The sequence below is a fragment of the Lithobates pipiens genome, unplaced genomic scaffold (genome assembly GCF_037356315.1).
Source record: "Lithobates pipiens isolate NorthernLeopardFrog02 unplaced genomic scaffold, aLitPip1_a1.2 Scaffold_16, whole genome shotgun sequence".
NCBI lineage: Eukaryota > Metazoa > Chordata > Amphibia > Anura > Ranidae > Lithobates > Lithobates pipiens.
Window position 1 is genome coordinate 325,436,357 of NW_027507748.1, and position 15,449 is coordinate 325,451,805.

General features: G+C 40.8%; 1 protein-coding gene across 8 annotated transcripts in view; it reads left to right on the plus strand.

Moving 5' to 3' along the window:
* Positions 1-15,449, plus strand: part of DLGAP3 (DLG associated protein 3) — a 655,676-nt gene that overhangs the window by 425,131 nt on the left and 215,096 nt on the right. For 5 of the 8 annotated variants that reach the window (XM_077481739.1, XM_077481741.1, XM_077481738.1 and 2 more), the window contains one exon: positions 1,320-1,431. The exons of 1 other annotated variant lie outside the window; for it this stretch is intronic. In XM_077481739.1, the coding sequence (XP_077337865.1) occupies positions 1,320-1,431 (112 nt within the window). The remainder of the gene's footprint in view (positions 1-1,319; positions 1,432-15,449) is intronic. 2 more of the 8 variants (XM_077481742.1, XM_077481745.1) reach the window with 1 other exon arrangement.

Here is a 15,449-nt window from a genome sequence, read left to right on the forward strand (position 1 = left end):
AGAGCTGTACTAATTCTGTCATCCCATAAACTGATATTCAGCAGTCTCACTCATAAAATATTATTCCTTCTGTAATTTTGACCCGATTAAATTGATTCATGCAATAGTGAGGTACATTACAAATGCTGGGTCAGTTTTTAAAGGCTTAACAAGGTGTTCAGGTCATTTCAAAACTGGTTAGCATAAAAGGAATATGTCATAGTTTTATACTACAAAAAGATTGTACTCAAAGATTTAACCAGTGCTTTTAACAAAGTTGCCATTATGATGCACCTAATGTAGATGACAGTAGGTCTAAAATGGAAATATCATATGCATGTTCATCTTTTTTTGGGTGTTTTGCCCTCATAGTGTGCTTTGTTTAGATCACTCTTTGCTCTGTTTATATTACAATTTTCAGATACAGATCTCAAAATTTGCTAGGTTTAGATACAATGGAAGAGATTAGTACAACTGTCAGGATTGTATTGATTCCTGTATCCCTATCTCTGTTTTTGTATGCAATTTAGGGATGGAAGTGTTTCATGTCCAGGGGTCAGTATTCAGACCTTTTTCTTCTGTATCCCTATTAGGAAGAGTGACTCACATTATTTGCCCTGGTGACATTTTTACCAAAAGTGAAAGAAAATCTAAAGTTTGAGTGGCCACCAGGACAGGAATAGAAGAGAAATCTTCCAATTGGAACACTAGTTGTGCTGACACTGGTGACAATCAGGGATTGCTCTAACTTTGGAGGCATTCCCTCTCATTTCCTGTGAAGTCAGCAATGGCAGGCTCTGTGTTTTAGACTGGCCATACATTTCACGGTTTTCTTGTACCATTTACCTTTAGATTTCCCAAAACCATATAATATGAGGCCAAACCTAAACATTTTCAATTTGTATGCAATCAGACAGGCCCTTGCACTACATAGTTGAAGGAAAATCTAAAGGAAACTGAATAAAAAAAATTGTATAATGTGTGGCCAGCTTTACTCAGTAAAAGATGTCTTTATTATTGTTGGGTGCCGTCCAAAGTCCAGAACACTAACTACAAAGTGCAGTAACACAGAGCAGCTGGTAAGATTTTTACTCACTCAAGTCTGAACAGTACAAGACAGATTTTGACCAGTACAATAAGATTTGATGAGCTGCTTTTGGTACTGCACTTTCTATTTAGTGCATTGCTCCTTCCACTGTTTTACTGGCTTCTATGGATGGAAAAGTAATTTGACATCAGCAATTTACATCATAAAGGCTTTCTGTACATGATAAAAAGTAGATGTTGCGTTTGACCCTTTCTTTCTTGTATTAGCTTCCTTTTCTATCACTCTTCACTAGGTTTCCATGTAAGCGATATTCTGACTCATGTTTCTGTAACTGTCCCAGCTGCTGCACTCCACCTAAAATTCATCAAAGGGGACACGGCTATGGTCTCTCCATCACGGGTCAAGTAAGTATAGGAACTGCATGGTTTCTAAAGAGAATGATGCTTGGGAGATGGATGGAATGCTGGTGGGATGCATGTCCACCTTATCCTTGCTTGCATTTTGCATAATCACTGTTTTGTATGGATTGCAGATATATAAATGAATGACTTAACATTTGGATGCTTCTTCATTTGGTTGGAATGTGTATGGTACTGAATCTGTGTAATTATATGACGATTTAATTAAATTTTTTATGGTGATCTCATTATTGTACAATAAATCTATTTATGTAATTTACTTGACTTCCATTATACGGGAACCTATAACTATGAACATATGGATACTTTTAGGCTTAAAAACAGATCTACCCCTTATATGTATATTGAAAGCTCCTAAAAATTCTTTAAAGTATGAACTTTCAAACAATATTGTTGCGTGTTGATAGTGCTCTCCTTTAGAAGAGAATAGGATAGAATAGAATATTCTTTAACCACCTCAATCCTAAACACTTTCACCCCCTTTATGCCCATGCCAATTGTCAGAGTTCAGCGCTGTCACATTCCAAATGACAATTACTCAGTCATGTAACACTGTACCCATATAAAATATTTTATCATTCTTTGAGACAGAGCTTTTTTTTTGTGGTATTTAAAGCGTTTGTTACCCCAACACTTCTTATTCCTGGTATGTGCCTGCTGTACCATGTATTTGTATGAGAAAGTATCCTGTTCTCTTCCTATTGCTTCCTTTATGTGAATCTCTGGTGATGCTGCTAGTCCTTCTGCGTTCCTATTAAAAACGAATCAGTTTTCTAACTACAGTATATTGGGAACTTAGTGTACTCTCCTCCAATGATCAGGCTTGTCCTTACATGCCCCGGCTGCACAGCCATTCACTAGGAAACTCAGTGGGCTGCTGCTTCTCCTCTCCACAGCTTTTATGCAGCTGAGAACAGAGGGAATGTGATCACTTATAAAAAAAGGGAAAAGGGTATTTTATTTTTATTTTTTATATCTATACAAAAATGTTTTGAGTTTCATTTTTGAATGGGTTGTTTTACAAGGTGATTGTTTACAATCAATTTAACTACTTATTGCTCGGTCACAGTAGAATTACTGGGACCAGGTGACAGCTGCAGGCTCAGCAATGTAAATAAACATTGCTGGCTTGCTTCAGGGTCTAAACACAGTGTGATTTTTTTTTCCAGCAGATGTTAGTCAATGATTGGCCAATCACAGTACAGAGTCCTGTGGTTACAAACACACGGACCTCTGTACCCAGAGCAGTGATCGGTCTAGAGCTCTTAATAAAAGCAGCACACATTACACTTGTTATGGATTCAGTTAACCCCTTGCTTGCCCCTTAATGTTAACCCCTTCCCAGGCAGTGTAATTGGTACAGTGACAGTGTACAATATTTGATCACTGACAGTTAGTGAGTTAGTGTACCTCCCAGCAAGGGTCTGTTAGTGGCAGTTTGCTCACCATACTATCACAGTTCCACTATAAGTTGCTGATCACTGCCATTAGCAGAATTGCTTCATAGCTACATAAATTCCAGTATATATACCTGAGTTTGTAGACTCTATAACTTTCATAAAAATCATTTAACCACTTCGGTACCGCGCTATTGCCAAATGACGGCATTAGCGCGGACCTACATTTCCGGGACGACGTCTATTGACGTCGTCCCGGTTACGAGCGGCCTGCGCGCCCCCTGAGGGGCGCGCGCGGCGCGCTCTGTGATCGGCGAGTCCATGAGACTCGCCTGATCACCGATCCGTGCAAGGGGTCGATCCCGACCCCTTATCACGTGATCAGCTGTCAGCCAATGACAGCTGATCATGTGATAGAACGGAGCTGGTAATCGGCTATTATTCCTCCTCGCGCTGACAGCGCGAGGAGAAAAAAAAAAAGCCGATCACCGGCGACCGTTATCGGGACATCAGTCCCGATCACGGCCATCAATACAAGGGACCACCTGCCACCTGCCAGTGCCCACCTGCCTCCCGCAGTGCCATCCTGAAGTAAAATAAAAAGCAAAAGTAAGTGCCCCCCGTCAGTGCCCCCCGTCAGTGCCCACAGTGCCACCCACAGTGCCACCCACAGTGCCACCCAATCTGCCTCAAAGGTGCTGCACCCCAGTGCCGCCCATCAGTGCCCAGCAGTGCCGCCCATCAGTGCCCAGCAGTGCCGCCCATCAGTGCCCAGCAGTGCCACCTATCAGAGCCACCTATCAGTGCCACCTATCAGTGCCCATCAGTCCCATCTATCTGTGGTACCTATCAGTGCCCATCCGTGCCACTTATCCGTGCCACCCATCCGTGCCATCTTATCTGTGCCCAACTTTGCCCATCAGTGCCGCCTTATCTGTGCCCATCGGTGCCGCCTTATCTGTGCCTATTAGTGCCGCCTTAACTATGCCTATCAGTGCCCACCAGTGCAGCCTATCAGTGCCCACCAATGCAGCCTATCAGTGCCCACCAATGCAGCCTATCAGTGCCCACCAATGCAGCCTATCAGTGCCGCCTAATCAGCACACTTCAATGAAGGAGAAAAATGACCCGTTTGTAAAATTTTATAACAAACTATTAAAACATGATTTTATTTTATTTATTTTTTGCATCTTTTTTTGTTTGTTTAGCAAAAAATAAAACTCCGAGCTGTAACTAAATACCACCAAAAGAAAGCTCTATTTGTGGGAAAAAAATGATAACAATTTCATTTGGGTACAGTGTTGTATGCCCGCGCAATTGTCATTCAAAGTGCATCAGCGCTGAAAGCTGAAAATTGGTCTGGGACTGAGGGGGGTTTAAGTGCCCAGTAAGCAAGTGGTTAATATACACTTTTTTTCAAAATGTTCATATTTTTTCGTTTATATAATAAAAAAATTAAAAACCAAGAGGTAAGGAAATATTACCAAAAGAAGGCTCTATCTGGAAGAAAAAATTATATAAATTGAATTTGCATACAGTGTTGCATGTAACGCAGTGCTGAATAGTAAACAACGCCTTGGTCATAAAGTGGGTAAAACTTTCCAGAGTTCAAGAAGTTACTTTCCACTGGGTTTTTTGATTTTTGTCATATAAATGAAATAATACCAAACATTCTGAAAAAAAAATGTTTCTAAAATTATGCACATACATATGTAATCTTTCTGCCAAAATGTGCTCTATTATATTTCTTTGGCAAAAATAACCCAGATCAGTGTATAATATTTAGTCTGATGTACTGACTGCCTATCTCTTTTCCTGAGGGCCTAAATAGCCAGGACAGTACAAATACCCCCCAAATAAACGATTTTTAGAAAGTGTACAGTCAAATGTATTTAGAAAAAGGCACAGTGATTTTTTTGAAGCTTTAATTTTTTTTCATTTTTTGGGGGAAAATTATGACATTTAAAAAATTTTTTTCTCAAAGTTGTCATTTTAACACATTATTTTTCACACATAGCTTAGGCATACTTAGAATTACACCATAAAACACATTCTGCTATGTCTTCCAAGTATAGGGATACCATAGGTGTGAGACTTTTTCACAGGCTAGATGCATAGAGGGGCCCAAAATCCAAGTAACACGTTTGGGCTTTCAAGGAACATAAATTACACATCTAATTACCTGACTACCTATCACGTTTTTGGAGGTTCTGGAGCACCAGGACAGTGGAAACACCCACAAAATAACCCCATTTTGGAAAGCAAACAATCCAAGGTATTTTCTGAAAGAAACAGTGAATATCCTAAAAATGTCATTTTTTGCCACAAGTTTTTGGAAAACGCAGGAAAGAAAATTAAATCGTACTTCAGTTAATAAGTTATTTCTAATACACACCATGGGCATGCTTAGAATTACACCCCAAAACACATTTTTCTACTCTAGTGAAGTATGGTGATATCACATGTGTGGGCCTTTTTTCACAGGCTAGCCATATAGAGGGACCCAAAATCCAAGGGAGCACCTTCAGGTGATCAAGGGACATAAATTACGCACCTAATTTCCTGACTACCTATAAAAGTTTTGGAGGCCCTGAAACATCAGGACAGTAGAAACACCCACAAAATGACCACGTTTTTCCCCAAGGTATTTTTTAAGATGCATGGTGAATCTTTTGAAGACTTCATTTTATTTTTTTGGAAAATGCAGAAAGAAAATTAAAATTAACCTCTTCTCATTCGTGCTATAGCCGAATAATGGCTACAACGTGGACCTAAATTGCCGGGAGGGCATCAAAAGAGGTCCTCCCATGCACGCTCTGTGATCAGCGAGTCAAGGAGACTCAGCTGATCACAGTAAGGAGTAAGGGGCCGATTCTGACCCCTTACCACCTGATCAGCTGTCAGCCAATGACAGCTGATCATGTGATGTGAACAGCCGGTAATCGGCTATTTTTGTCTGCCTCATCATCAGTTCCTGCCTATTAGGGTTATCTACCAGTGCCTACTAGTGTCCATCAGTGCCACCTACCATAAAATAATATAAAAAATAGTATAAGTGGCAGGCAGAGGCAACACTGCACTGGTGTGGTGGTGATCAGAGAGACTGTAACTAGGGTGGCGTTGATCAGAGACACTGTAATTGGTGTGATGGTGATCAGTGATACATAAACTGGTATTGCTATGATCAGAGAGACAGTAAATGGTGTGGTGATGATTATGGACAATATGACTGGTGTGGTGGTGATCAAGGACACTAACTGGTGTGGTGGTGATCAGGGTCAATATTACTTGTGTGGCGGTGATCAGGGACAATATGACTGGTGTGGCGGTGATTAGGGACATTGTGAGTGGGTGACGGTGGTGAATAAGAACACTGCCTGGTGCGGCGGTGATTTGGAAAACTGTAAATGGGTGGCAGTAATTATGGACACTGTCAGTGGATGGGGATATTTAGGGACAGTGTGAGTGGACCTGCGATGATTAGGGACACTTGACTGGAGCAGTGGTGATTAGGGACACTGACTGACTGGTATATGTATGTGTGTGTGTATATGAATATATATATATATATATATATATATATATATATATATATACACACTTTAACAGTTGTTATCTATGCCCTTTTTTAAAGCCCAAATTCAATTATGGCAGCAATGTGTAGTATTATGTTTCCCCTAAAGATGTCAGTAGTTGTACCAATGTGGATGTCATCATATGACCTTCAGGAGGAGTCAAAGAAAATAATGGAGTTACACTTGACTTTCAAGCAACGCAAGACCATTTTGAAGTGGTATTGTGAATTAGAAAATGTGTGTGAAGTTCAACGACAATGACGACTTTAATTTGGAACAGAACCACAAACCCAACTAACAATCGCACAAATTTGTGATAAGTTAGAATCCGATGGCGCTGTGTGTGATTTACACAAGCAAAGATCTGGGAGACGTCGCACAGCAACAAGTTCTGCTACTTCGGATATGGTGTTGCCACAGTTTATATGGTCACCGCAAAAATCTGTCAAGCAATGTACATGTGAGACAGGAATTCCCTCCACGTTCCCTGGACTTAAAACCCCTTGATTTCTATCTGTAGGGAACACTAAAGAATGTGGTGTATCATAGAAAACCACCTACACTGACTGCACTACGAGGAGAAATTTAAACATCACGAGACCAATTCCTGTGGACATTCTAGTCAATGTTGTTCATGCAGTAGTAAGCCAAAATCAAACGTGTCTGGATGCTAATGGTGACCACTTTAAGCACCTAATTTAATTGCATAATTCAAACATACTACACTTTGATGTTTATATAAATACGAGTAATAACATTTCCATGCATATATATTTCATGTTGAAGTGTGTATATTTCGGCCCTTCTGTATATACAGTAAAACCTTGGATTGAGAGCATAATTCGTTCTGGAAACAATAATAGAATAATAAATAGAATAAAAACTAGTTGCGCACTGCTAATCAATAAACTAACACTAAAAAGAAACTACTGTAACAATGAACGAATGCTGCTGCTGTCACCTAAGTGTTCCCACCAGAAAAAGAAGATAATAAAGTGAATGTTACAGCGCTGCATATATAGTAAGCTCAAAATTATAACATTGGGTCTTGCAGTGAGGTGAGTGAGCACTGCACGCGGTGGTGGGAGCACTGTTGTTGGTAGAGCAGTGAAGCACATGGAAACAGCCTTTTATTCCTTGTATTTCTTTTTACTTGCTTTTTAGCAGAAGAATTGTCACACATATATGGACGTTTTTCACTGAGCATTATTCACCTGTATTCATATATGGACATTTTTCATTGAGCAATATTCGTCTGTATTCATATATGGACGTTTTTCATTGATTATTATTTTTCCTATGTTGATTTTTATATTTATTATTTTGAGCTTACTATATATGCAGCGCTGTCACATATACTTTATTGCGTTCTGGAAACATGCTTTTAGTCTGAAGCACTCATATATCACAGCGAATTTCCGGATAAGAAATAATGGAAACTCAGATGGTTCGTTCCACAACCATTTATTCTCAAGTTCTTCAATCTATAGTCCATATAAAAAATTATAGCAACTTGGAGGCAACTCCAGGGAATTTCTGGGTAATCTTCGTGTAATGTCGAATCCAAATCACATCAATTAAGATGAGGATCTGACTTAGGGCTCATGCACACTGCAGGTAAAAAAAAAAAGCTTCTTTTACAGGAATTTGAACTTTTATTTCGGCTTGAAGAAGCTTGTGCTTTTTTGTGCTCTTAAGCTTTATTTTATTGAGCTTCTTTGAGCTTTTTTGAGCATAAGATTTTTTTTTTTTTTCACAAACCCAACTTAAAGTTACATATACATACATAGTAGTTAAGGTTGAATAAAGACAATAGTCCATCCAGTTCAACCTGTGTAGGGGAAAGTGTGTCAGTGTCTATAATTATTTCCCATATCCCTGTAGGCTGTGTTCTTTAAGATGCACATCCAAGAGTCTCTTAAAAATATCCATACTCCCTGCAGCCACCACCAATTGTTGAAGACTGTTGTCCACATCCTTATTGCCCTGACAGTGCAAAACCCCCATGCGCAGTTTAAAGTTAAATCGCTTTTCCTCCAATCTCATATTGTGTCTCCGTGTCCTCTTAAACTCCTTGAGACTGAATAGCTTTTTTCCTATGCTGGGATCGCCATTAAGTTATTTCTAAATTGCTATCATATCTCCTGTCAAGCGTAATTTCTCCAGCGAGATTACATTTAGTGTTTGTAGTCATTTCTTGTAATCAAGGTCCTCTAGTCCCCTTATTAGTTTTGTTGCCCTTCTCTGGACTCTCTCCAGTTCCAGAAAATCCATTCTGAGGACTGGTAACCAGAACTGGACAGAATATCCAGATGTGGTCTCACTAGAGTTTTATAAAGTGTCAGGATTATCATTCTATCTCTGGAGTATGTCCCTATCTTTATACATGCTAATATTCTGCCGGTTTTGGTAGCTGCAGCTTGACATTGCATGCTATTGCAATATTGCTATTGCTATCACCATCCTTGATACTCCCAGCGGTTCTCCCCCTAGTAGTTTGCTTTTATGTTTTTTGCCCCCAAGTGGATTACTTTACATTTTTCCACATTAAACCTCATTTGTCATGTATTTGCCCACTCCATTATTTTGTTCAGGTCTTTCTGTAAAATTTCTAAATCCTGATGTGAAGTTATTGCCCTGCTTATTTTTGTGTCATCCTCAAAAACTGAGATTGAGCTATTTATCCCATCCTCTTTATCATTTATGAATACATAGAATTAGTCCCAAGACAGAATCTTGGGGTACCCCACTTACCACTCCAGACCAGTTGGAGTATAAGTTATTTATCACCACCCTTTGGACACGCTCCTGTAACCAGTTTTTTTACCCAAGAACAAAATGCCTGTGGACCTCAGCTTGTAGATTAAGTGCTTATGGGGGACTGTATCGAATGCCTTTGCAAAATTCAGGTAGACTAAATCCACAGGCCTTCCCCTGTCTAGATGACAGCTCACTTCCTCGTAGAATGTTAGCAGATTGGTCTGGCAAGAACAACCTTTCATAAACCCATACTGATTACTACTAATGATACTTTTTTACTCAATACATTTTTGGATATAGTCCCTTATCATACCCTCCAATAACTTACCAAAGATTGATGTTAGGCTGACTGGCCTGTAGTTTCCAGGGATTTGTCTCTGTCGTTTTTTGAATATTGATACCACATTGGCTTTTTTCCAATCAGCTGGTACAAATCCTGTCAGTATGCTGTCCACAAAGATCAAGAACAATGGTCTGGCTATAACCTGACTGACTTCTCTGAGGACTCTCGGGTGTAAGCCACCTGGTCCTGGTGATTTATTTATATTACATTTATCTAGTCTTTCCTTCACTCTGGCCTCTGTTAGTCATGAGGGTATGCTTTGTGATGTGTCACTAACAGTACTGTCATCATGGTCAATATACCCTTCCTTTTCTTGCATAAAAAGTCTATGGGCACAAGTCAGATAGAAGTCGCCTTGAAGTAGTACAGAAAACGTTTCTAAAGTTGGAGCGCCTTCAATGGTGATAATTAAGACAGCTCTCATTGAATAAATGGGATTTCACATGTCATGCGAATTGGAGTCTCACAAGTCAGATCCCAAGCTGCTCGTATTGCAAGACCACGCTCGTTTATCAACTTAAAAGTGATAAAATTATTTTGCTTGTCTTGCAAAACACTTGCAGATCAAGTTACTCGCAATCCAAGGTTTTACTGTACTGTGTATGTGTATATATATATATATATATATATATATATATATATATATATATATATAGTATCTCACAAAAGTGAGCACACCATCACATTTTTGTAAATATTTTTTTATGTGACAACACTGAAGAAATTGCACTTTGCTAAAATGTAAAGTAGTGAGTGTACAGCTTGTATAACAGTATAAATTTGCTGTCCCCTCAAAATAACTCAACCCACAGCCATTAATGTCTAAACCGCTGGTGTGGTGTGGCCACCATTATTTTCCAGCACTGCCTTAACCTATTGGGCATGGAGTTCACCAGAGCTTCACAAGTTGCCATTGGAGTCCTCTTCCACTCCTCCATGACGTGAACCGAGCTGGGTGGGAACTGGTTAAGGGAAAAAAGCTGTTCAAACCTGCCTGGCCCTATGTGAAAAAGTAATTGCCCCCCTCCCATGTTAAATCTTGAATGAACTGTGATTAACCACAATTTTTTGAAAAGCTGAGTTAAATTTCACTTGCCACACCCAGGCCTTATTACTGCCAGACCTGTTGAATCAACAAATCACATAAATAGAAGCTGTCTGACAAAGTGAAGCATGCTAACAGATCACAAAAAGCCACACATCATGCCACAATCTAAAAAAAAATCCAGGAACAGATTAGAAGTAATGTACATGTATCTGTCTAAGGAGGGTTTCAAGGGCATTTCTAAGGCTTTGGAACTCCAATGAACCATGGGGAGAGCCAATATCCACAAATGGAGATAAATGGCCAGCCTACAAAATTACTCCAAGAGCATGACGATGACTCATCCAGGAGGTCATAAAAGAACCCAGAACAACATCTAAAGAACAGCAGGCCTCACTTGCCTCAGGGAAATTCAGTGTTTATGATTCAACAATATGAAAGAGACCAGGCAAAAATGGCATCCATGGGAGAGTTCCAAGGCCAAAGCTACTGCTGACCAAAAAGAATATAAAGGCTCATCTCACATTTACCAAAAAACATCTTGATTATCCACAAGACTTTTAGGCAAATATTCTGTGGACTGATGAGACAAAAATTTCCCTTTTTGGAAGGTGTGCGTCCCGTTAAACCTGGAATAAAACGAATACAGAATTTCATAACAAGAACATCATACCCACAGTCAGACATGGTGGTGGTAGCATGATGGTCTGGGGCTGCTTTACAGCTTCAGGACCTGGATGACATACCATAATTCAGTGATCATTAACCCTGTCCTCAGGGCCCACTAACAGGCCAGGTTTGCAAAATAACTGAAATACATCACAGGTGATATCATTTGCTGCTCAGTGATTGTGTTATTCTAGTCTTCATCTCCCCAAGGTAATAGATAAAACCTGGCCTGTTAGTGGGCCCTGAGGACAGGGTTGATGACCACCGCCATAATTGATGGAACAATGAATTCTGAGCTCTACCAGAAAATCCTAATGGAGAACATCTGGCCATCAGTTTGTGTGCTCAGCCTCAAGTGCACTTGGGTTATGCAGCAGGACAATTAACCCAAAACACAACAGCAAGTCCACCTTCAAATGGTTCAAACAAAGCAAAATTTAGGTTTTGGAGTGGCCTAGTCAAAGCCTGGACTTAAATCCAATTGAGATGCTGTATCATGACCTTACACAGCCGTTCATGCTGGAAAAGCCCCACAATGGGGCTGAATTAATACAATTTTGCAAAGAAGAGTGGGCCAAAATTGCTCCACAGCAATGTGAAAGACTCATTGCCAGTTATCGCAAACGCTTGATTGCAGTTGTTGCCGCCAAAGGTGACACAACCAGTTATTAGGTTTAGGGAACAATTACTTTTTCACATAAATGAAACCATCATTTAAAACTGCATTTTGTATTTACTGGGGTTATCTTTGTGTAATAATAAAATTTGTTTGATCATCTGAGTCATTTAAGTGTGACAAATATGCAAAAACAAATCATAAAAGGGGTAAATACTTTTCACAGCATTGTGTATGTATGTATATGTATATGTATGTACATATATATATATATATATATATATATATATATATATATATATATATATATATATATAACTTTACTTTTTCTATCTTACATATTGTTACCAGAGCAGTGCAGTGTTACCATAGTGATGCTGTACTACTGTACTATTCTGGGGTCATGATCAGGGATTTTTTTACACTCTGCTCACAGTGATGATCACTGTAATAAGCAATCTCTAACACTGTGCAAAGATTTCATTCATGAAGCCCTCCTTACTACTGTGATACTGTGATTGGTACAGGGCTCTATGATTGGCCCTGGTACCATGTGATCACTGTTACCAATCACAGTGATCGTCACAGTAGTAAGCAATGCATCATGTATAACAAACGTGCTTACTATTGTAACTGTGATCACTGAGATTGGCCACAGCAATCACTTGGTACCAGGGAGGTGCACAGTGTCCGATACTGTGATCGGTAATTGGCTGTATATGGTGGACACAGCTGGTTACAGATCGCACCACAATCAGGGAGAACATACAGGTTCGTTCTCCCGGAAATAGAAGGCACCCATCTGGCTGTTTATGTACATTGGCCAGGTGGGAAGTGGTTAAGGTGGTTGTAAACCCTTACATATACCCAGTGAAGTGACCCACTGAATTGATACACAGAGATTAAACAAATCATTCTACTTAGGTTGTGTTTAACAGCAGTCTTCTCTTCTCTACATCCAGTCAAAGTCCAAAATTTATAAAGATTATCTGAGCTGTCAGAATACAGAGGCAGAGAGCTGAGATTACACAATGCAGAGCTCAGTGGGGAGAGCTCTGAGAGCTGATTGGAGGGAAGGGACACACCCCCTTCACACAACACACAGGGTCAGATCTGAGGCTGTCAATTACTCTGTGTGCTGACAATCCCTCCCCTGTCACATTGTTTCTCTTGGTGTCATGAAAACTTGCCAGAATTTACTTATGCATGTAGCAGAGGAATGGGGCAACAGACAGAAATGACACTTTTGGCTTTGGCTTGAGACAAGTACACACTATAGAAGGAAATGCTTTGTTCATATTTCATGTCTGAGGTTTACAACCACTTTAAATAAGATGTGAACTCTGTAAGCTGTGAACCAAAAATCAGGCTGAGGGCCAGTGGCCGCCCGTCCATAGGGAGTGCACGGGCGCTGCCCCCCCTCCAGCAGTAAAAAAAAAAAGTAAAAAGAAATTCATTTTTTAAAAGGCCCTTTAAAAAGATTTTTTAAAAATTTCCTGTAAGTGCACTATGTTCAGGAGCCAAACACAGTTCACTATGGGAAGTGCCACGTCAATGCAATCATGAGATTGCAGACGAGGCGCTTGATTTACAGGATTTTTACCTGCTTTGTTGCGCATTCCATCTCGCCAAACAACTTCCGCCTGTAGTATCATGTCTATCAGGAGGAGAGGATGGGAGATGAGGCAGGAGAGGAGATGTATGAAGGACCCCACGCATCACCCGATGCCCCACAAACACAGGGTAAGTGCTGGGCAGACGGCACACTGGCAGCATTTAATGGGTACACTGGCAGCGTTTGGGCACACAGGCAGTATTTTGGAACACTGTACACTGCCAGCCATGATGGGCATTAGGGCACACTGGCAGAATTTAATGGGCAAGCTGGCAGTGTTTGATGGGCACACTGGCAGCATATGATGGCAGTTGGTCACAATGGCAGCATATGGCGAGCACACTGGCAGCATTTGATGGGCAGTTGGGAACACTGACAGTGATTGATGGGCACACTGGCAGCATATGATGGGCAGTTGGGCACACTGACAGCATTTGATGGGCAGTTGGGCATGCTGGCAGCATATGATGGGCAGTTGGGCACACTGACAGCATATGATGGGTAGTTGGGCACACTGGCAGCATATGGGCACACTGGCAGCATTTGATGGGCACAGTAGCAGCTTTTGGCACAGTAGCTGCGTTTGATGGCATAGTGACTACATTTGATGGCACAGTGGCAGCATTTGATGGGCACAGTGGCATAATTTGGCACAGTAGCTGCGTTTGATGGCACAATGGCAGCGTTTAATGGGCACAGTGACAGTGTTTGAAGGCACAGTGGCAGCGTTTGATGGCACAGTGGCTGTGTTTGATGGCACAGTGGCTGCATTTGATGGGCACAGTGGCTGTGTTTGGGCACAGTGGCAGCATTTGAAGGCACAGTGGCAGCGTTTGATGGGCACAGTGGCAGCATTTGGCACAGTATCTGTATTTGATGACACAGTGGCAGCATTTGGCACAGTATCTGTATTTGATGGCACAGTGGCTTCCTTTGATGGGCACAGTAGCTGCGTTTGATGGCACAGTAGCTGCGTTTGATGGCACAGTGGCTGCATTTGATGGGCACAGTGTCTACGTTTGATGGGCACAGTAGCTGCATTTGATGGCACAGTGGCTGCAATTGATGTTTTTTTTTTAATTATTTCAGTTTGTTTGCGCCCCCCACAAATTTTGAGCACCAGCCATCACTGCTGAGGGCAAAAGACTAGTCACTAGCCATGTCTGTATGCTATATCCTGATTTTCTCCAACGCTGTCTTGCTAACCCTGTTTTTGCACTGTGTCTCTGTGTGGGAGCAGAACTTCAAGTAAATGCAACAGTAAGCAGCACAGTAGTGACACCCTCACCCCCTCTCCAATGTAATACAGACTCTAGAACATTTGGTACCCTGCTACAGCAATATGTTTTGGCTTAAAAAACTATGCTCACTATTCACATTCCTATACAGTGTTTTCTAGGGTAGATCACATCTTTGTCACCACCTATACTCTGCCTCACCTGGATTCCTGTGATATACTTGCAATCCTATGATCAGATCACAACGCTGTAGTGTCAATTTTTTCATCCCTTTTTATAGAACCACTGGATGATCCTTGAACGACTCCATTTTAAGTAATCCAAATGTAATCCACAAAATTGCAACCTCTCTGACAGAATGTTTCAATTTAAATACAACCCATGCTACAAAACCAGAAACCCTCTAGAACACCCCTAAGGCAGTGCTCTGAATCTGATTAATACAAATCACCTCTCACATTAGGAAGCAGCATATTTGAAAACTCAGACAACTGTTGTGCTAAGGCTTAAATTCTTGGTGTGACTACCTGCACAATGACTACTTCCTTCTAGGTGTAATCCAAATATCAAAAACAAATTTGTGCTACTCAAGTGCAACATAAGAAATGCTTACTTAAGCCCCTTTCACACCAAAGCGGTTTTCAGGCGCTACAGCTCTAAAAATAGCGCCTGTGTAGGGCCTGAAAAAAAACGGCCCCTTTCACTCCAGTGTGAAAGCTTGAGGGCTTTCACACTGGAGCGGTGG